The sequence below is a fragment of the Sinocyclocheilus grahami genome, unplaced genomic scaffold, assembly GCF_001515645.1.
Source record: "Sinocyclocheilus grahami isolate Dianchi unplaced genomic scaffold, SAMN03320097.WGS_v1.1 scaffold61.1, whole genome shotgun sequence".
Lineage (NCBI taxonomy): Eukaryota > Metazoa > Chordata > Actinopteri > Cypriniformes > Cyprinidae > Sinocyclocheilus > Sinocyclocheilus grahami.
In genome coordinates this window covers 3,867,702-3,883,551 of record NW_015505240.1, presented here as the reverse complement: position 1 = coordinate 3,883,551, position 15,850 = coordinate 3,867,702, and the positions used below count along the sequence as shown (strand labels likewise).

The window sequence follows — 15,850 nt, the reverse complement described above, 5'->3', positions numbered from 1 at the left end:
TGATCCCTAGAGAGAATCAAGTCACTTGATACCGGTCATAATATGGTCAGTTCTTCAAAGAATACTGCAACCGGAAACTAGCGAGGAACAAGAAACTGCCAAACAAACAATGTAATGGTAACCAGATCAGAGTAACGGCTAATCCATAGTGATATCCACTACTTTCTCAGGGCTGAGCAAGCAATCTGAATCATTTAAGCAGCAGCATGAAATCAGCATATGCCTCATAAAGGTTTAGAGATTATGGCATGATGTAATAGATGAGAAATTCTGTGAAACCAAAGAGAAAATGATCTAAAAATGCAGCATGAAGCACAACCATAAATGCGGATTTCAAGGTCTAACAATTTGATTGGTACTGTAACTTAAAGCATTGCATCAAAGGTCAAGATGGTTTTACAAAGGTCAAAGTCTTTGTCTTTTATTCAAATAATAAACCTGGAACATAAAGGTGCATCACAAAGTGTAAATATTATGCAAGGCTCAATGCGGAGCAGAAACACAGCCAACACACCCTGACATGTCGAAACATGTCTGCAAACAACATTCATACCCACAAATCAGGCCGGGATGTTTCCATGGAGTAACAAAAAAAAGCTCAATTGTGATAGGGAGAGACAAAGAAAAACACCCAACTCCACCAGTCAGATCATCTCCTCCCAAACGCTGCTTTTCTCTATCTCTCAGATCAGACAGAAAGAAAAAAAACTGGTTTAGCTCAGCATGCAAATCATCCAGAACTTCTATTCCCACAGCAACTCACTCTATAAAATTATTCTGAGAAAAACAAAACGAGAGAGAGAGAGAAAGCTTGACCCAAGTCACTCGGATGTTGCTTAAGCAACACTTAAGGAGGTCTGTGAGTCACGGTTGTTTTGGCATCTCCTTAGCAACAGCTGGAATGTTCTTATAAATGAGTTGGAATTTGGAGCGTTTTTTTCTTTATTGCTCATTCAACATATTTAGATAAGGAGGAAAGGTGAGTTAAATATTAAACAGTTTAAACCAGCTAGGAGCTTATCTTTGGTATTCATCATGAACGTATACAGTGCTGGAGAGCATCAACGTGTGAGATCATGTGGTGAGAGACACCATCTGCAACATCCCAATATGAAAAGCAAGAAAGAAATCTAAATGAGATTGAAATGTCACTCAGATACATGGACATTTCTGAACAGCATGGTTTCCTAGATTAAATACAAAAGGGGGCACAAAAAGCTTCCTGCACCTGCAGAGCTCAAGGGTAAAAACAATTACAGGGCACTGAACCAAATGTGTCCCTGCAGAGGAAATGAACAACTTGTTATGAGCAGAACATGTATTTAGATGATCCTCGGTCTGAAACCACATGACTTAGAATCTAGTTTGTCAGTACAAAGCCAAACACTGCTGCATATTAGACTTATTAAAGGGATAGGCCAACCCAAATTAAAATCCTGCCATCACTTACTAATCTTCATGTCGTTCCAAATCTGTAAGGCTTTGTATCTTCTTATATTTTGAAGAGCTGTTTTTGTCCTTAGGGGTCCAAAACAGCATTGGACCCCATTGAAATTAATTGCATGGACCAAAAAAAAAAGTCCAATAGGTTTGAGGGCGAGTAAAAAAATGGCAGGACTTTCATTTTTGGGTGAATTATTCCTTTAACATAATTCTTTCATAATACAAAAGAGGTATTTAATATCGGCCTCACAAGGGAAACAGTTTGAAAATGCCAGAATATATAAATGACTTTCATAGAAAACACACAAAACCCAGACATATATAAAGTTACAAACCAAGAACAAAACAGGAAAAACATTGTACCGTTCAATGCAAGTGTCTATTTTTTAATTATAAAACGAAGGGATTTTTCACCAGCAAAAAGTGCCACCATTATGAGCAAGGGTTTAGGTCCTTACAACAATCTAGTCCCTAAAAGGCTTCTGGACTAGATGAGACCCTCAAGTGAGACTTGTGTTTGAACAGTGCAGCGATAGATGAATGTCTGTTGATGTTCACCCTGGTGTTGGCAGGTCTTGCGGTCAGGTTTGCTGGCGTCGCTGGACTACCGCTGATGCATTTCTGTGGGGCACCCAGAAGTTCTAAGATGTCCCAGTTTTCGTTTTTGCTCAGATATTGCCATGCTCTTTTACCACTGCTGTCCCGTATCCGCACGTCAGCGTTGAACTTTTGCACCAGGAGCCGAATGAATTTCTTGTGGCCGTGAATGACCGCCAGGTGGAGCGGCGTGTATCCACACAAGGTCTTTGCATTGATGTCTAAAGTCATCCCAGCCTTGTCGACGCCGTACCACAGCGTATTCAGGACGCGGTGGTCACCATGCTTGGCGATCCAGTGGACGATGGTGAAGCCGGATATGAAGTCTTGCTTGCTCAGGAGGTTCGGGTCATCTCGGAATAGAGCATAGATGTCGGTCCATGTGCCTGATGCCGCTTTGACAAACCAGTCGTGTTCTCTGGGGTCAAGAGGGATGGATGAGGGATGTTTGCCGCTGAAGGAACCATCGTGCAAGGAGGTCGCCAAGCTTCGTGTGGATCCAGCAGGCGACAAGAGGTCTCGGGAACTTTGTCCTCGGCTAGAGGACTGCGAGACTAAATTGCCCATGCTCAGAGTCGAGGACAGCAGCTGGAGTCGGTTGTGCCGTGCCGAGATGTTGTCCTCTGGGAATGCCTGATCCAGGTCTTCTCCGAGACTCCGACACATGCGACTCTGCAGACGGGACGTCAAGCGGCGGACGATGGGTCCGCGACAGGTCTCCGGTGAACTGCTTTGCGTAGAAGCCCTCGAGTCCTCGTCGATGAGGTGACCGGTCGAGTTGTGCATGGACGTGATGTTGCGACTCGGTTGGTAGAGTTGCGACATCAGCCTTTCTTCCTGAGTGCGACGTAGGAAAGCTCGTACATCATTCCCATCTTGTCCTGGGATAAGACCCTGATCGCTGGACCACTCATTGCCGTGCGGCCAACCAGTGTCAGGTGGTGTAGAACAAGGCGAGGGGATTGAGACGCTGTCATGACTTGAGGAAAGACTCGATGAGTGACGGATCTGCAAGTACGTTGCACTTGCATTGACTTGAGGGTCGTCAACGGACAAGCCGTGAGACTCATATTCATCCCGCTCCTGGATCGGAAATCCATTAAACCCTCCGTTTGGTCGTAGTAGGCTATCATTGCTTCGGCTTAAGCCTACTTGGTTGTACGTCTGGGAGTGTATGTGTGGAGAAACAGGGCGGTCCAGCAGACAAGGCGAAGACTTGTATATGTGAGACTGTCCGAGGGTCGAGCACAAAGGCCATTCTTCGGCGACAGGCTCGGCTGAGTGTTTGGTGTGAACGTCCGATGTGCTTGGATTCAAACTTTTCCTTTCAACCGTAGGCGACACTCTAACCTCATAGTAAGCAGGGTTGACGAAGGACTGCTCGCAACCATCTGCTTCCCTTAATTGTCTCTGTTTGGCAACATAAACACCGTTGTGTTCCAGATCTGTTGCCTCCCTGGTTGCTTTCGACTCCCATGGCTGTTCAAAGCTCTGGCCGCTCCCACTCGAGCGACTGTCCGTGTCGGATGGGGTTACTTTCAAAGGGCAGGTGTTGTTAACCTGTTCCGCGCAGGAAGCAGAGACAGCAGGTTGTTCCCTCCCATGTGGTGATGAAGTTCTGACAGCTTTCTCAAAACTGGGAGCAGAATCGTTGTTGTTGTTGTTGGTGGTGAGGATTCCAGCAACTGGCAAGATTTCAACACGAGTTGGGACGGTCAAAGCAGCTTGAGGTTTAGAGTCTCGTTCATTCTGCTGCTCGGGCTCTCGGTTCTTGGCGATGTCTCCGAGATGCACACGGTATTTTTTCCTCAGCACAACATGAGACACCCCCTCCTCCTGCCTCACAGTCGCCACGGAGTTCACGTACCTCTTAAATAACTCCCGGTTCTGCTCACTCTCTTCGTCCTCCCGCAAAAACCGCCTGTAGTGGGTTAATAAATCCACATTTCGCACCTTCCCGCCGTTGTTGATGATGAAGCGCAGCAGGGACTCCTGTGTGAAGTCGGTGGCCATGCTCTCGCCGTGTGAATCTCGTGTTATCGTGCAATCAAACTGAAGGACCTGACAAGCGGTTTCGCCTGTTGTTGACTGTAACTCCGCCCACGGGTTTCTCTCTCAGTTCCACCTGCATACCTGCGTGCTGAGCTTACCTGTGTACCTCACACATCTATCAACCCACGAATGTATGTATATATTTATTTATGTATAAATTAATCTATCTTTTAAAAACTTTGCTATAAAGTCTGGTAATGAATAATACATACAATAGTAAGTAAATCTTACTACTAAACTGCTAAAATATACTGTGAAATATTATGGGAACTTTATTAAATTTGTCCAATTTGCCAAACAAGTAGCGTATGTATATATATATATATATATATATATATATATATATATATATATATATATATATATATATATTATAATGAAGCATCGTAATTATATTGTGACACCTGGAAGTGTTTGGACATTTGAGACGATGTGAAAATGTATAAATTCCACTGCATTGGATTAAAAAAAGGAATAATACTAAAACCAAGTTGTGTTTATTATATGCATATATAAAACAGCAAATTCACACAATAAAATGTGTTTTAACTGATAAAATATAAATACTGTTCAAAACTTTTGTAATTGAGTATGTTCATAATTAATGTGAACTTCACCTGTGTGAACTTGAGGACAACTGACTCCATCCACTAAACATTGACGTTCATAAAAATATAAAGTTAATGATGGAAAAAAGATTCTGTAGCGTTATTGTGATTTTTTTTATTGCACGAAATGCACCGTTACGAAAATGTAATGACATATATTGCCCTTCATCAAGAGTGATCTATTATCTACAAGATATATAATAAAAATAAAGTTTATAACAAAAATTCCCATAGTGTAAATGTTAATATCTATTTGATGACTTTTAATGTAGCAAACCATATGCAACTTTATTAAAACATATATTTTAATTAAATGAACATTGTTCAAATTTCTAATAGGTTTCATACACGTTTTTACATATGACAACATATTTTATGTATGGAAATGTGATGCATGTACACATACTACATTTGCGCACGGACAGGATCATTTACCTGCTCCATCCTGGATATTTGCTTGACCTTACCTTAGACAAAACACTACAGCTCCAGCAATTCAACAAATTCCTATTTGAATAAATAGCCACATTTTCAAATGTGCCTCATTCACTTATCTGTCATTGTAGGCTTTAGATATTGAATGAGCTTTTCTTTGGCAACTCCGTCTGACCTGTCACAATCATGACCCCTCAGTTTCTCTTTTGTTAATGAGAGCAATGAGTCCGCAGATAAGATCTCAGATTTCATTCTTAACAGGGATCCTCTGGCAGAGTATTATTTCTCCACACAAACTCAGAAAAACGAGAAGACACGAGCAGTTCAGTAGATTTTCATTTATTTGAGCATTGGGAGGTTTCTCAGCAGCGGCCCGGACCGTCATCAGCACCTCAGAGCAGGAGAGAGAGCTTTCGGCAGGAAGGTTATGATCAGCAAAGGAATGGTGACAGTCTAAAGCTTCTTCTGTTAGTTCAGAATCTTACGCAGTTTATTCTAATCATTATAACAGTTACATTACTAGGTTTAGAACAAGCGACAGACAGTTCATCTAACCAAGCCACGCCATGTGTGATCTAATGCCACGAACAACACTAGGCTCATCATTAATGCTCAGTATAAGAAAGTGATAGGGACATTATCACCCTTCAAATGCTCTCTCTCTCTCACACACACACACACACCACAAGCAATCAGACCCAGCTATGAATGAGTGTAAATTTGTACAAAACTAATATACATCTTCAGAAATGCCACTCTTTAACCACAGCCTTAAAAAAAAAAATTATAATAATAATATATAAATATATATTTATTATTATAAATATATATTTATTATTATGAAAATATGTTTTTATTACTTTAATAAAAATTGTATTTAATGAAAACTAGAAGTGTTGAGGGCTGTGTCTGACAAATAAAAAGTGAGTAAAGATAACAGTGAAAGTTTTAGATGAAATAAAATTGGCAAATACATATAAAAAGAGACCAACAGGAGCAATACCAGTTTCCACAGATGGAGGGAAAAATATTCCTACTTTTTTTTTGCAAACATTTTTCCTTTATATATAGATTTTTTTCTGCTTTTTTAAAGCTTTTCATGTTTACGGTTATGAAATGGCATCATGCAAAGAGTATGCTTTTTTTGTTAGTATTTTGGCCTCTCTCTTGCTCTGAGGTGAACTGATGAACGCGGCTGCTGCGGTTGTGTGATTGATTAGCCGTTTCCTCTAGGTTTCTCTGACCGGTTGGAGAGGTGGGCAGGGGGAGGAGCCAGCGTTCTGCTGTATCACCGGTAAACCCTGTCCTCCCACCGTTTCGGCCGTGCACGTGGGCGCCCCCTCCTGGGAACTCTCCTCGTTGTACAGGCGCTTGATCCCATCGAAATACTCATCCACCTCCATGTGTTCCACCTTCCGCTTGGCTGAAGACTTGCACGAGCGGGTGTGGGTGGTGTTGGGGTCAGAGGGCGCTGTCGGGGCGGGGGAAACGTGCCAGGCGGGCAGGACTCCCCCGTCCCGAGGCTCAGGGGCGTTCGGCAGGGGATGGCAGATGTACACAGTGTTAGGAGGCAGGGAAGCCGTGTGCGTGGACAGGCAACGTGCAACCAGCTCTCGACAGCCGATCAGCTGAGAACTGTCGATCTGAAAGAGAGAAAACAGAAAAAAAAATTATGATATGCACCATCGTTCAAAAGTTTGGGGTCTTTTATTCAGCAAGGAGGCATTAAATTGATCAAAAGCATTTATAATGTTACAAAAGATTTCCATTACAAATAAATGCTGTTCTTTCGAACTTTCTATTCATGAAAGAATTGTGAAAAAAATGATGTATCACTGTTTCCACAGAAATATGAAGCAGCACAACTGCTTTCAACATTGATAATCAGAAATGTTTCTTGAGCAGCAAATCAGCATATTAGAATGATTTCTGAAGGATCATGTGACACTGAAGACTGGAGTAATGATGCTGAAAATTCAGCTTTGCATCACAGGAATACATTACAATCTAAAATATACTCAAATAGAAAAGTCTCATTTTAAATAGTAATAATATTTCACAATATTACTGTTTTTTACTGTATTTTTAAACAAATAAATGGCTACATTTATACATATATATATGGCCACTGAGATACTATTAAATTTTGAATCAGTTTTTAGTTTTATATTTTTTTCATTTTTATTTCAATTTGTTAAAGTTTTAAATTTAAATTTTTTTTTAAATAGTGATTTAATTTTAAACAATTAAATGAGAAATGTTGCTTCAGCAACTAGTTTTTATATTTTTTTATATTTTATTCAAGTTACAAGAAAAACCATTTTTTTAATGGTTTTAATTTTAGTTTCAGTTTTAGGTAACTACAATAACCCTGTTACGGACCCAAAACTTTTGGGTTGTGTGTATCACAATAAAAGACAGTAATGTTTAATAAATAGTCATGAATATTTTAAAACTGTTTCACTGTTGTTGACCGTATTAGTTACTGAACCTGTATGTTTCATGATGCAATAACCTGTAAACTTATGGGAATTTCTTTATCAGTTATTAATCGCATGACAGTCATCACTGTAAAGCAAGGGACTTTTAAAGGTCTTTATTTTTAGTTTCGCTTTGAGCTCGCTGCTGGCATTGATAACAGAGTTTGCTTTGGAGAAGCGACTGACCGGGCCTCTTCTGAGTTATGATAAGAGTTTAAGAGCCTACAGAAAACCAAACATGTGAGACGGATTATACACGCTAGTGCAGCTCGAACGTATAGTCTGATGAGTTCAATTACACATCACGCATCAACAGAGCCTCTGTAAGCGAGGAATAATGAGATAACTGGATCGTCACAAAACCTGACTGACACTGATGATGAGACCTCAAGAAAAGTTTAGAGTGACCACAGATCGTTGGGATCTTCCTGAACACTTTATGGATTTCTTTAATAGAAACGTTTGAATGTGATCATCTGATTTTCCCTCTAAAATCTCTTAAGCTACATTATTTCTACAAACAATGTTCAATACCCATTTTGTTCAAATGTTCAAACACTTTTTGACCCTATAAAGGCTGCTTTGCCATATTGGATATGCACATTTCTAAGGCCTTTAAATGATCAACATGATTAAAACTTTTCTGAACAACCTGATCTACTACATGCCATCTGTCATCTGATAGATAGTAGTTGTTGTTGTTTTAATCAATTGTAAAAATGTCCACCTTCAGCACAGGTCTTCGTGCTGTGAAATCTTGATTTTTATTAAGTAAACTTAACATTAACTTTCATATTGTTAGTAATATTTCAAGACAAACACTTGCTGGACTGAAACAACTTTTGTTTACTTTACAATGCTTGATTATTCATACATTATTTTTTTTAGCAAAATCATGTTCAAAAATATGACCTGGCTTTTAAGGAACTTTTATTTGTTCATCTCTCAATCATCATTGTATTGCATTGCATTATATGTTTTGAAACTACAGAGCTTTGATCATAAAGCTAAGCTTTTGAATATCATATCAAGACATTATTGGGAAATATAGTGATAACTGAAGTAGTCTTTCATACTGTTATACTCAGTGATTTATGTTACAGGCTATAAGAATTTTCTCTTATATTTTGGCCATATAAATACCAGCATCTGCACCAAAATAAATATTTTTGCTCAGTTTGGGCCTTTGGATAATACTGGTGTTTTGAGCTCCATATTCTATTTCATACTATATGAGCCATAAAGTCATGATGTATCAAATGATATTTAACAAAAGCAACATTTTTTTAGAATTTTTTTTAGACTTTGTCTAAAGGTCCAATACATTTCCATTAAAAAAATTTATATATATATACTGCTGACTAACGGTATATATATATATATATACACATACACACTTTTTTTTTTATGGAAATATTTGTATATTTCCCAGATGAACACTGAAATCATTTCAAGACTAGTTGGATAATTTGGAGCCAGTGAACTTCATCAGTTCTCACCTGTAATTTGTGCAGCAGGTCGACAGTGAGAGCAAGCCAATCAGGACAGAGTTTCTCCAGCTCCAGCGTGATGAGGCCGAGGGACAGCAATGAGCCATGCACCGGCAGCAGTGCATTGTGGGCCAGACAGTGGAAGAGCTGCTGGGTGAGCAGAGCCACATGCTGCGACGGGTTTAGACCCGACAACGCCATGTTCAGCCGCTCGGACTTACAGCTCAGAACCATCGCATGGAACTACAGAGAGAGATAAAAATCTATATTTTTGGATCTCAGCACTTAACCGGATGATTGGCAGTCCTTTAGCACCCACATGGAGAGCCAGGCTATTAACAGCAACCTCAATATACCAACAATGGGGATCCTTCCTCAACACCCACACGAGAAAGCAGATCTAAATTAATTTCCCTTACTAGGAGCAGCAACATCCAGTACATCTAAGTTTCACAGCCAAAGAGCTTTAAAGTTGCACAAAGTTTTTTGTTGGTTGACTTAAGCATCAATATAAACTGAAAAACAAATAAAATGCACTTTAGAAACATTTTGAAAATTCTGAAGATGGCGTTTGCTTGGAATAAATCCCATATTCAGATCCCTAACCCTAAATATGAGCAACAGTAAGATGTTTTAATGCATTAGCAAATATATTTAGCACAGTGTTCTGTGTGAATTAGAATACCTAAACTGAAATCTTCCTATATGAAGCTAATTAAATACCGCTACTGTAAAACACACCAATTATGGCAGAAATGAATGAGGTCATGGTGTATATGGTAACAATTCACAGGTTTGGTGAAGTTAACATTAGTTGAACAAACATGAACATGAACAAACAACAAATATTACTTATACATTATTTATTATTTTTTGAAAACATTTGTTTATCTGCACTATGTCTAAGATGTTTTCTGTCAGATGTTAAATAAACCTTTAGAAAATGTCTTTAAGATATTTGATTTAGATTGACTGGAAAATATCTGTTTAAAAAGCAGTTTTACATACAAAGTGCTATTTAACACTTCTTTCAATAATCTTGGAGACGTATGTGCGCACTCTGTGGACGACCTCAGTCAGACCTCCATACAATTACATACTATCCCATACTACATACCATACTATCAGAGAGCACAGAATATGTGAAAGGAGAGTTCAGTGTCTGTACGTAGAGCTGCAAAGTTTGCATGTGTGTGTGTGTGTGTGTTTGTGTGTGTGTGTGTGTGTGTGAGAGAGGAAGTGCACTCACGATGTAAAGGAAGTCCAGTGCTGTGGCCGAGTGCAGGTCCCAGTTCAGCTTATCCAGAACAATCCTCTCCATCCGCAAGATCTCCGACGGAGAACAGCCACATTTGCTGCTGGACGCCAGCTCTTTCAGAGATGGGATACGCTGCAAAACACATTATATAAGCTCTTTATATTTGGTTGGATATATAAGCATGTCCAATTTTATCTGTATATATATATATATATATATATATATATATATATATATATATATATTTGCATAGGACGATATATTCTATATATATATGACTGCTTGTATCATTGCAAAATGTGAACTATATTATTGCATGATTTATTGCAAGTTGCTTTGAAACTGTGTAAAATCGCTACACAATTTGATTTGATTTTAAAAGGTTATACAGACAGGAACACCCACCAAAAACAAGTTCAAATATAATAGTAAAATAATGGCAAAACTTTGAACTAAATTATAGTAATTGCTTCACTAAGTTTAAGCCACATCACATGGTCAGTTCTAGCCAGAAATGACTTTAAAGAGCTGCCAGAAAATAATCGGATTAAATATTAGTCCATCTTTGGCATTTGAAGCAGAAGCCAGTAGAGAAATCTCAGTCGTTATAATTCTACAGATAATTCTCACTGTCTGAAGGCAATGTTTTGTCATCCTTCAGCCTCTGCAAAGGCTCATCAAACTGGGGCTGATTTTAGACTCGAGACATCAGAGATGTTCCATCCAGGGTCACCGTTTCCCACAGAAAAAATATTACTTCTGCTACATAAATAAAGCCGCAGAGACCCGCAATGACTAATGTTGACCTTCATTCTACTCTGTTGCCTCTTAGAATAACAGACGTACATTGTTTGCTACTGATCAGCATATTAATACTGCATTCACCTCATCTTCCTCACTGGTCTTAACAGCCAGGAAGAAACAAGAGATGGCGATACAGCGCAGGTACTTTGGGCGAGCCTGAAAAAGAGACAGAGAGAGATTGACCAATAATGGTACTGCAATACGGCATCTCGTGCACTTTTATGCCACAACAGCACATGGCAAATGTTTTTTTTCACAGACACATGCATTTCCTGTTCATGCCAAAGCACAAGAACTAATCAGATCTGCAATGACTGCCATATATTTGCATCTAAAAATACATCACAGTGCAGTTTCACTTTCTCTAAAAATAAAAAATTATTCTAGAATAGTCTCTGCAACCCTTCTGATGTGCTAAAAGAAAATGGCAAACAGAGAGCAAAAAACATTCAGTCTCGTATAATAAAACAGCTCAGCTAAATAGTGACCTAACTACACAAGTGTTCGCTGCATCTCAAAAGCAATTATGTTAATTATATAAAAAATGATAACTTTATATGCAGAAATTACAATGCATAACATGCACAAGTTCAAATGCATAACATGCACAAACTTGAAAGCATAAATTATAATGCATTCAAATTATACTGCATTAAATTATCACGCATGAAATGCATACATGCATACATTTATAGTCTTTTATAAATGTATGCATTTAATAGTAACATCATATGCAGTTTATCAAGCCAAGTATAAGCTACACTACTACACAAGATTGAACACAGGTGAAATTCAGAAATGACAGAGAAGAGTATTATTATAATTGATTTTAAAAATAGGTGTTATTGTGTGAAGTACCTATCATGGGCTGCAATTAAGCCAGCCAACACACGGCTAAACCCTGTTACAGCTGGATAATGGAAAACGCCATAAAACCACAATCATTGACTGGGGCAGAAGACCTTGACCGGTCAGACCTTTTTAAACATTACCTTAATGGCAGAGAGGAAGCGATCCAGGATGCCGATGGCCAGGCAGAGGGTCTCTGGATAGAGCTTCAGCTGGGAATGAACATCCCTCAACCACCGGACGGCCTCATCACGCTTTTCAGGGGAAATATCTGTATCCTAAAGAAGAAAAATGCAATGAATCAGATACACAACACACAGGTCTGCATATGCATTAATCCAATCTGACATGACCCAAACCAGCCAAATCAAATCCCTTTTCAGATGCACAGATATTGATTTATAATAGTAATGCATTCTGACATGAATTACTACCTCAATTTGTACACTTATTGCTGTTGTTATTCCTATTGCTAAATTTTCTGATTGTTATGATTAAAATAAAATAATCACAGGCTTTTTATAGTTAACTAAAACCATTTAAAAAAAAAATTTTCATTACTTGAAATACAATTTTAAAAAACGTAAACTTATTTTATTTCAGCTAGTTGTCGAGGATACATTTCTCATTTTCATTTAGTTTAACTTGATATGCTAAACTTACTAAAACTAAAATAAATAAAAAATACACAGACATATTTAAGAACAAAAAATTTAAACTAATAATAATTTTAAAAAAAAAAGACAAAACAAAATCACTAAAACGGTCAAATTAATTTGAAAACAAAATATAAAAATAAAAACCTAAATAACAAAAACTGAAAAACATAATTCATAGTATCTCAAATAAAATACTAACACTAAATACACACAATAAAACGGCCTGGTTCCCGTCAGGATGGGGTTGGATAGCAGACCTCAGACAGCTGGTCGCATATGTGTGTTACAAACATAAACACAAACAATAAGCATAAGACAACTACATCTAGAGATAACACAGCCTCATATAACTGTACTAATCCCAGTGTCTCTCCGTTTACCAAATTACAGATTCATATACAGCAAATCATACACATTTAATCCTAAGAGACCCAAATTAGAGCACATAATAATGATGACAGTATACTGCAACATAACCATTCACATATTCCCAATGGAGCTACACAGAAACCAGCTTAATTTATCTGCCTCCCACAATCTAAACATTGCTGTTATACCAAACAAACCAGAGCTATCAGCTGACAGACTCACCTGGTTGGTAGGTTTCTTTGGCACGTAAACCTTCCATAGTTTGGCTTCCCTAGAAACTGCCTTCTCCAGAAGAGACGACAGCTTCCGGCTTTCCAGGGGCAGGGTGAACTTCATCACGAACCCTGGAAAAGCCTACCTCCCCACTGGATACAGCTACCTGCGCGCCGAACACACAAAACATCTCAAAAATAGATCAAATATGATCAGCCATAAATGACATGGGATGTCTGAGTTGCCTTGGGAATTTGTTTTACTATTCAGTCTAAAAATAATAATAATAAAATATATATACACATATATGTGCGTGCGTGTGTGTGTATATATATAAAACATGCTAAAATAAAAATAAAATATTAAAAAATATTAAATATTATAATTTCACTTTTTAATATATAATAACAACAGTAATTACATGTTATAATATATATACACACAAATATTATTGTAATATATGAAACATAATTACAGTTACTGATTATGATTAAAATATCTTTTAATTTAATCATTTTTGTTCAACAATAAACACCAAATCAAAAATACTTTACGTTAAAAAAAAATTTTTTTAAATAAAAAGATAAATCAGCTCTGATCTGATGATGATGATGGGTTCAACCTGTCATTTTAATTAAGATTGAGAAGTGATTCAGCTATATAGATGCAAAATGTATTGTTTAATGTAAACAATGACATTAAACGCTTCAAAATCCATATCACTAACTTACATCTCAATGCGAAATGTTGATACAGTGTTGACGCAGTTTATATTTGGTATGTAACGTTAACGTTATTAGCTGACTAGCTACACAGCAACACATCGATATACACGCAACCCCACACACCTAGTTACACCGAAAATACAAAAATGGTATTTTATGTGTATGTTTATGTCCAGTATCGCTGGTTTAATGAGGCTAAATCGTTAAATGTGTCTATAAAAGCTCCCAGAAACGGTTAGATTCTTACCTCCCCTGCAAGGTTGTGGGAAACGCAGATCATCCGGTCCATTAAACTGAGGTAAAATAAAGGAGCAGATCGGATTCCGTCATCTTTTTAAGCGTCCAGCTTCGCCTCCATGTTTGCCGTGAAATTTGGTGGGGGTATTAAAAACTAAAAGGGATCCTTCCAAACTGATATTAAAAATAAAATGAACGGAATATAGACACGGACGTCTACTTCCGAGGAGGAGACTGAGAAGGGAAGAACCACCTTCCGCCGACCTCCTCACCGCAACACAGGCAGCGACACCGAGAACATTTTCTTATAATAAAAAAAAAATCAAGAATAATTACAAATTATAAAATACTAGAAAGTACAACAGTTAAATGTAGATCTAGTCGGAGGTTTCGTTTTCAACGGATTTGTTTGTGAATTCGGTAACGGTCATAATGGAACTACTTAATCTGGCGAATGGATTTTGGAGTGTAGCTCGTACTGTAGTAGAGGAACTACTTTCATAAGCAATCCTATTCAAGATGACACAGGCATACATAAAACATCGTACAAATGAGATATTAAAAGGACTAAATGTCTGAATAAATTGATAATGCTTTTAACATCTAGATATTTTTTCCTTAAGCTTTAGGGAGAAAGCTTAAACTTTATTAAATTCGATGTGCCTGATAGTCCAGTCTCTGACCAAAAGGATTATTCTCACCTCTCACACAATTTAACATAACAACCGAATCATAATTCACTATCTGATAAGCTATAATATCCTCCTGAGAACCAGAAATTAAAGTTTCGTAAATTTTTTTAATTGTTATTAATTTTTTTGTTACATTGGTTGGAGCATGACAAACAAATGGAGAGAAAACATATTTGAAAAAAAGATACTTTATTCATATTTTATTCTATGTCCTTTGTAGAGGATGCCAGGACTAAGCTATTCAAAAATAAATAAAGACATGAAAAGGCATGTATAGGCAAAAACAATGTTTTATTTTTTCATTCACCGGTTTTTAGGTTTCAGGATATTTTTAGCCAAACTTTGTACAAAGATGATTCTCAACTATGTTATGAAAGATATAACAGAATGATTTGATATACTATTGTACTTTATGGAATATGTACGGAAAATGTCCATAAATCCGTATTCCCATTCTATACAATGTATCTATACATTTTATCTAACTTGCATATTAATGTGTTCTTGGGGTAAACCATAATGAAAAATGTAGTATAATAACGGAAGTAATAACTTGGCAACATTTTCATAAGAATATCTAATTTCATAGGAATAGTTATCCATATTTTCTTTCCCTGTTGAGTTTCCCCAAAATGCCAGATTAACACACCATTTGTCCTCTACATAAGACATGAAAATTATGCTCCGTTTCGTAACAAAAAGTCATATTTCGATTTGAAACCCTATAACATTTTTCTGAGATGTTTATGACAAAAATTTGAAAATTAAGCAGATTTAAATGATAATTACAAAACATTATCACATTTCCCTAAGAGTGTTACATTTCTGTCTATCATATTTAAAGGGGTCATATGATGCGATTTCAATTGTTCCTTTCTCTTTGGAGTGTTACAAGCTCTTGGTGCATAAACAAGATCTGTAAAGTTGCAAAGACTAAAG

General features: G+C 37.4%; 2 protein-coding genes across 2 annotated transcripts; both read right to left on the bottom strand.

The window, feature by feature from the left end:
* Window positions 1–1,914: 1,914 nt before the first annotated feature.
* LOC107584658 (ankyrin repeat domain-containing protein SOWAHB-like) lies at window positions 1,915–4,053 on the bottom strand. The gene has a single exon (XM_016271368.1). It carries the CDS (start codon window positions 4,051–4,053, stop codon window positions 1,915–1,917), a length of 2,139 nt encoding a protein of 712 aa, XP_016126854.1.
* A 2,141-nt stretch (window positions 4,054–6,194) lies between these two features.
* LOC107584589 (cyclin-I-like) lies at window positions 6,195–14,479 on the bottom strand. The gene is made up of 7 exons (XM_016271301.1): window positions 14,230–14,479; window positions 13,267–13,423; window positions 12,160–12,294; window positions 11,249–11,323; window positions 10,355–10,495; window positions 9,115–9,348; window positions 6,195–6,778 (listed from the first exon to the last, which is right to left on the bottom strand). The coding sequence occupies exons 2-7, from the start codon at window positions 13,378–13,380 to the stop codon at window positions 6,365–6,367; spliced, it is 1,113 nt and encodes a 370-aa protein (XP_016126787.1). The 5' UTR covers window positions 13,381–13,423; window positions 14,230–14,479; the 3' UTR covers window positions 6,195–6,364.
* Window positions 14,480–15,850: the final 1,371 nt, after the last annotated feature.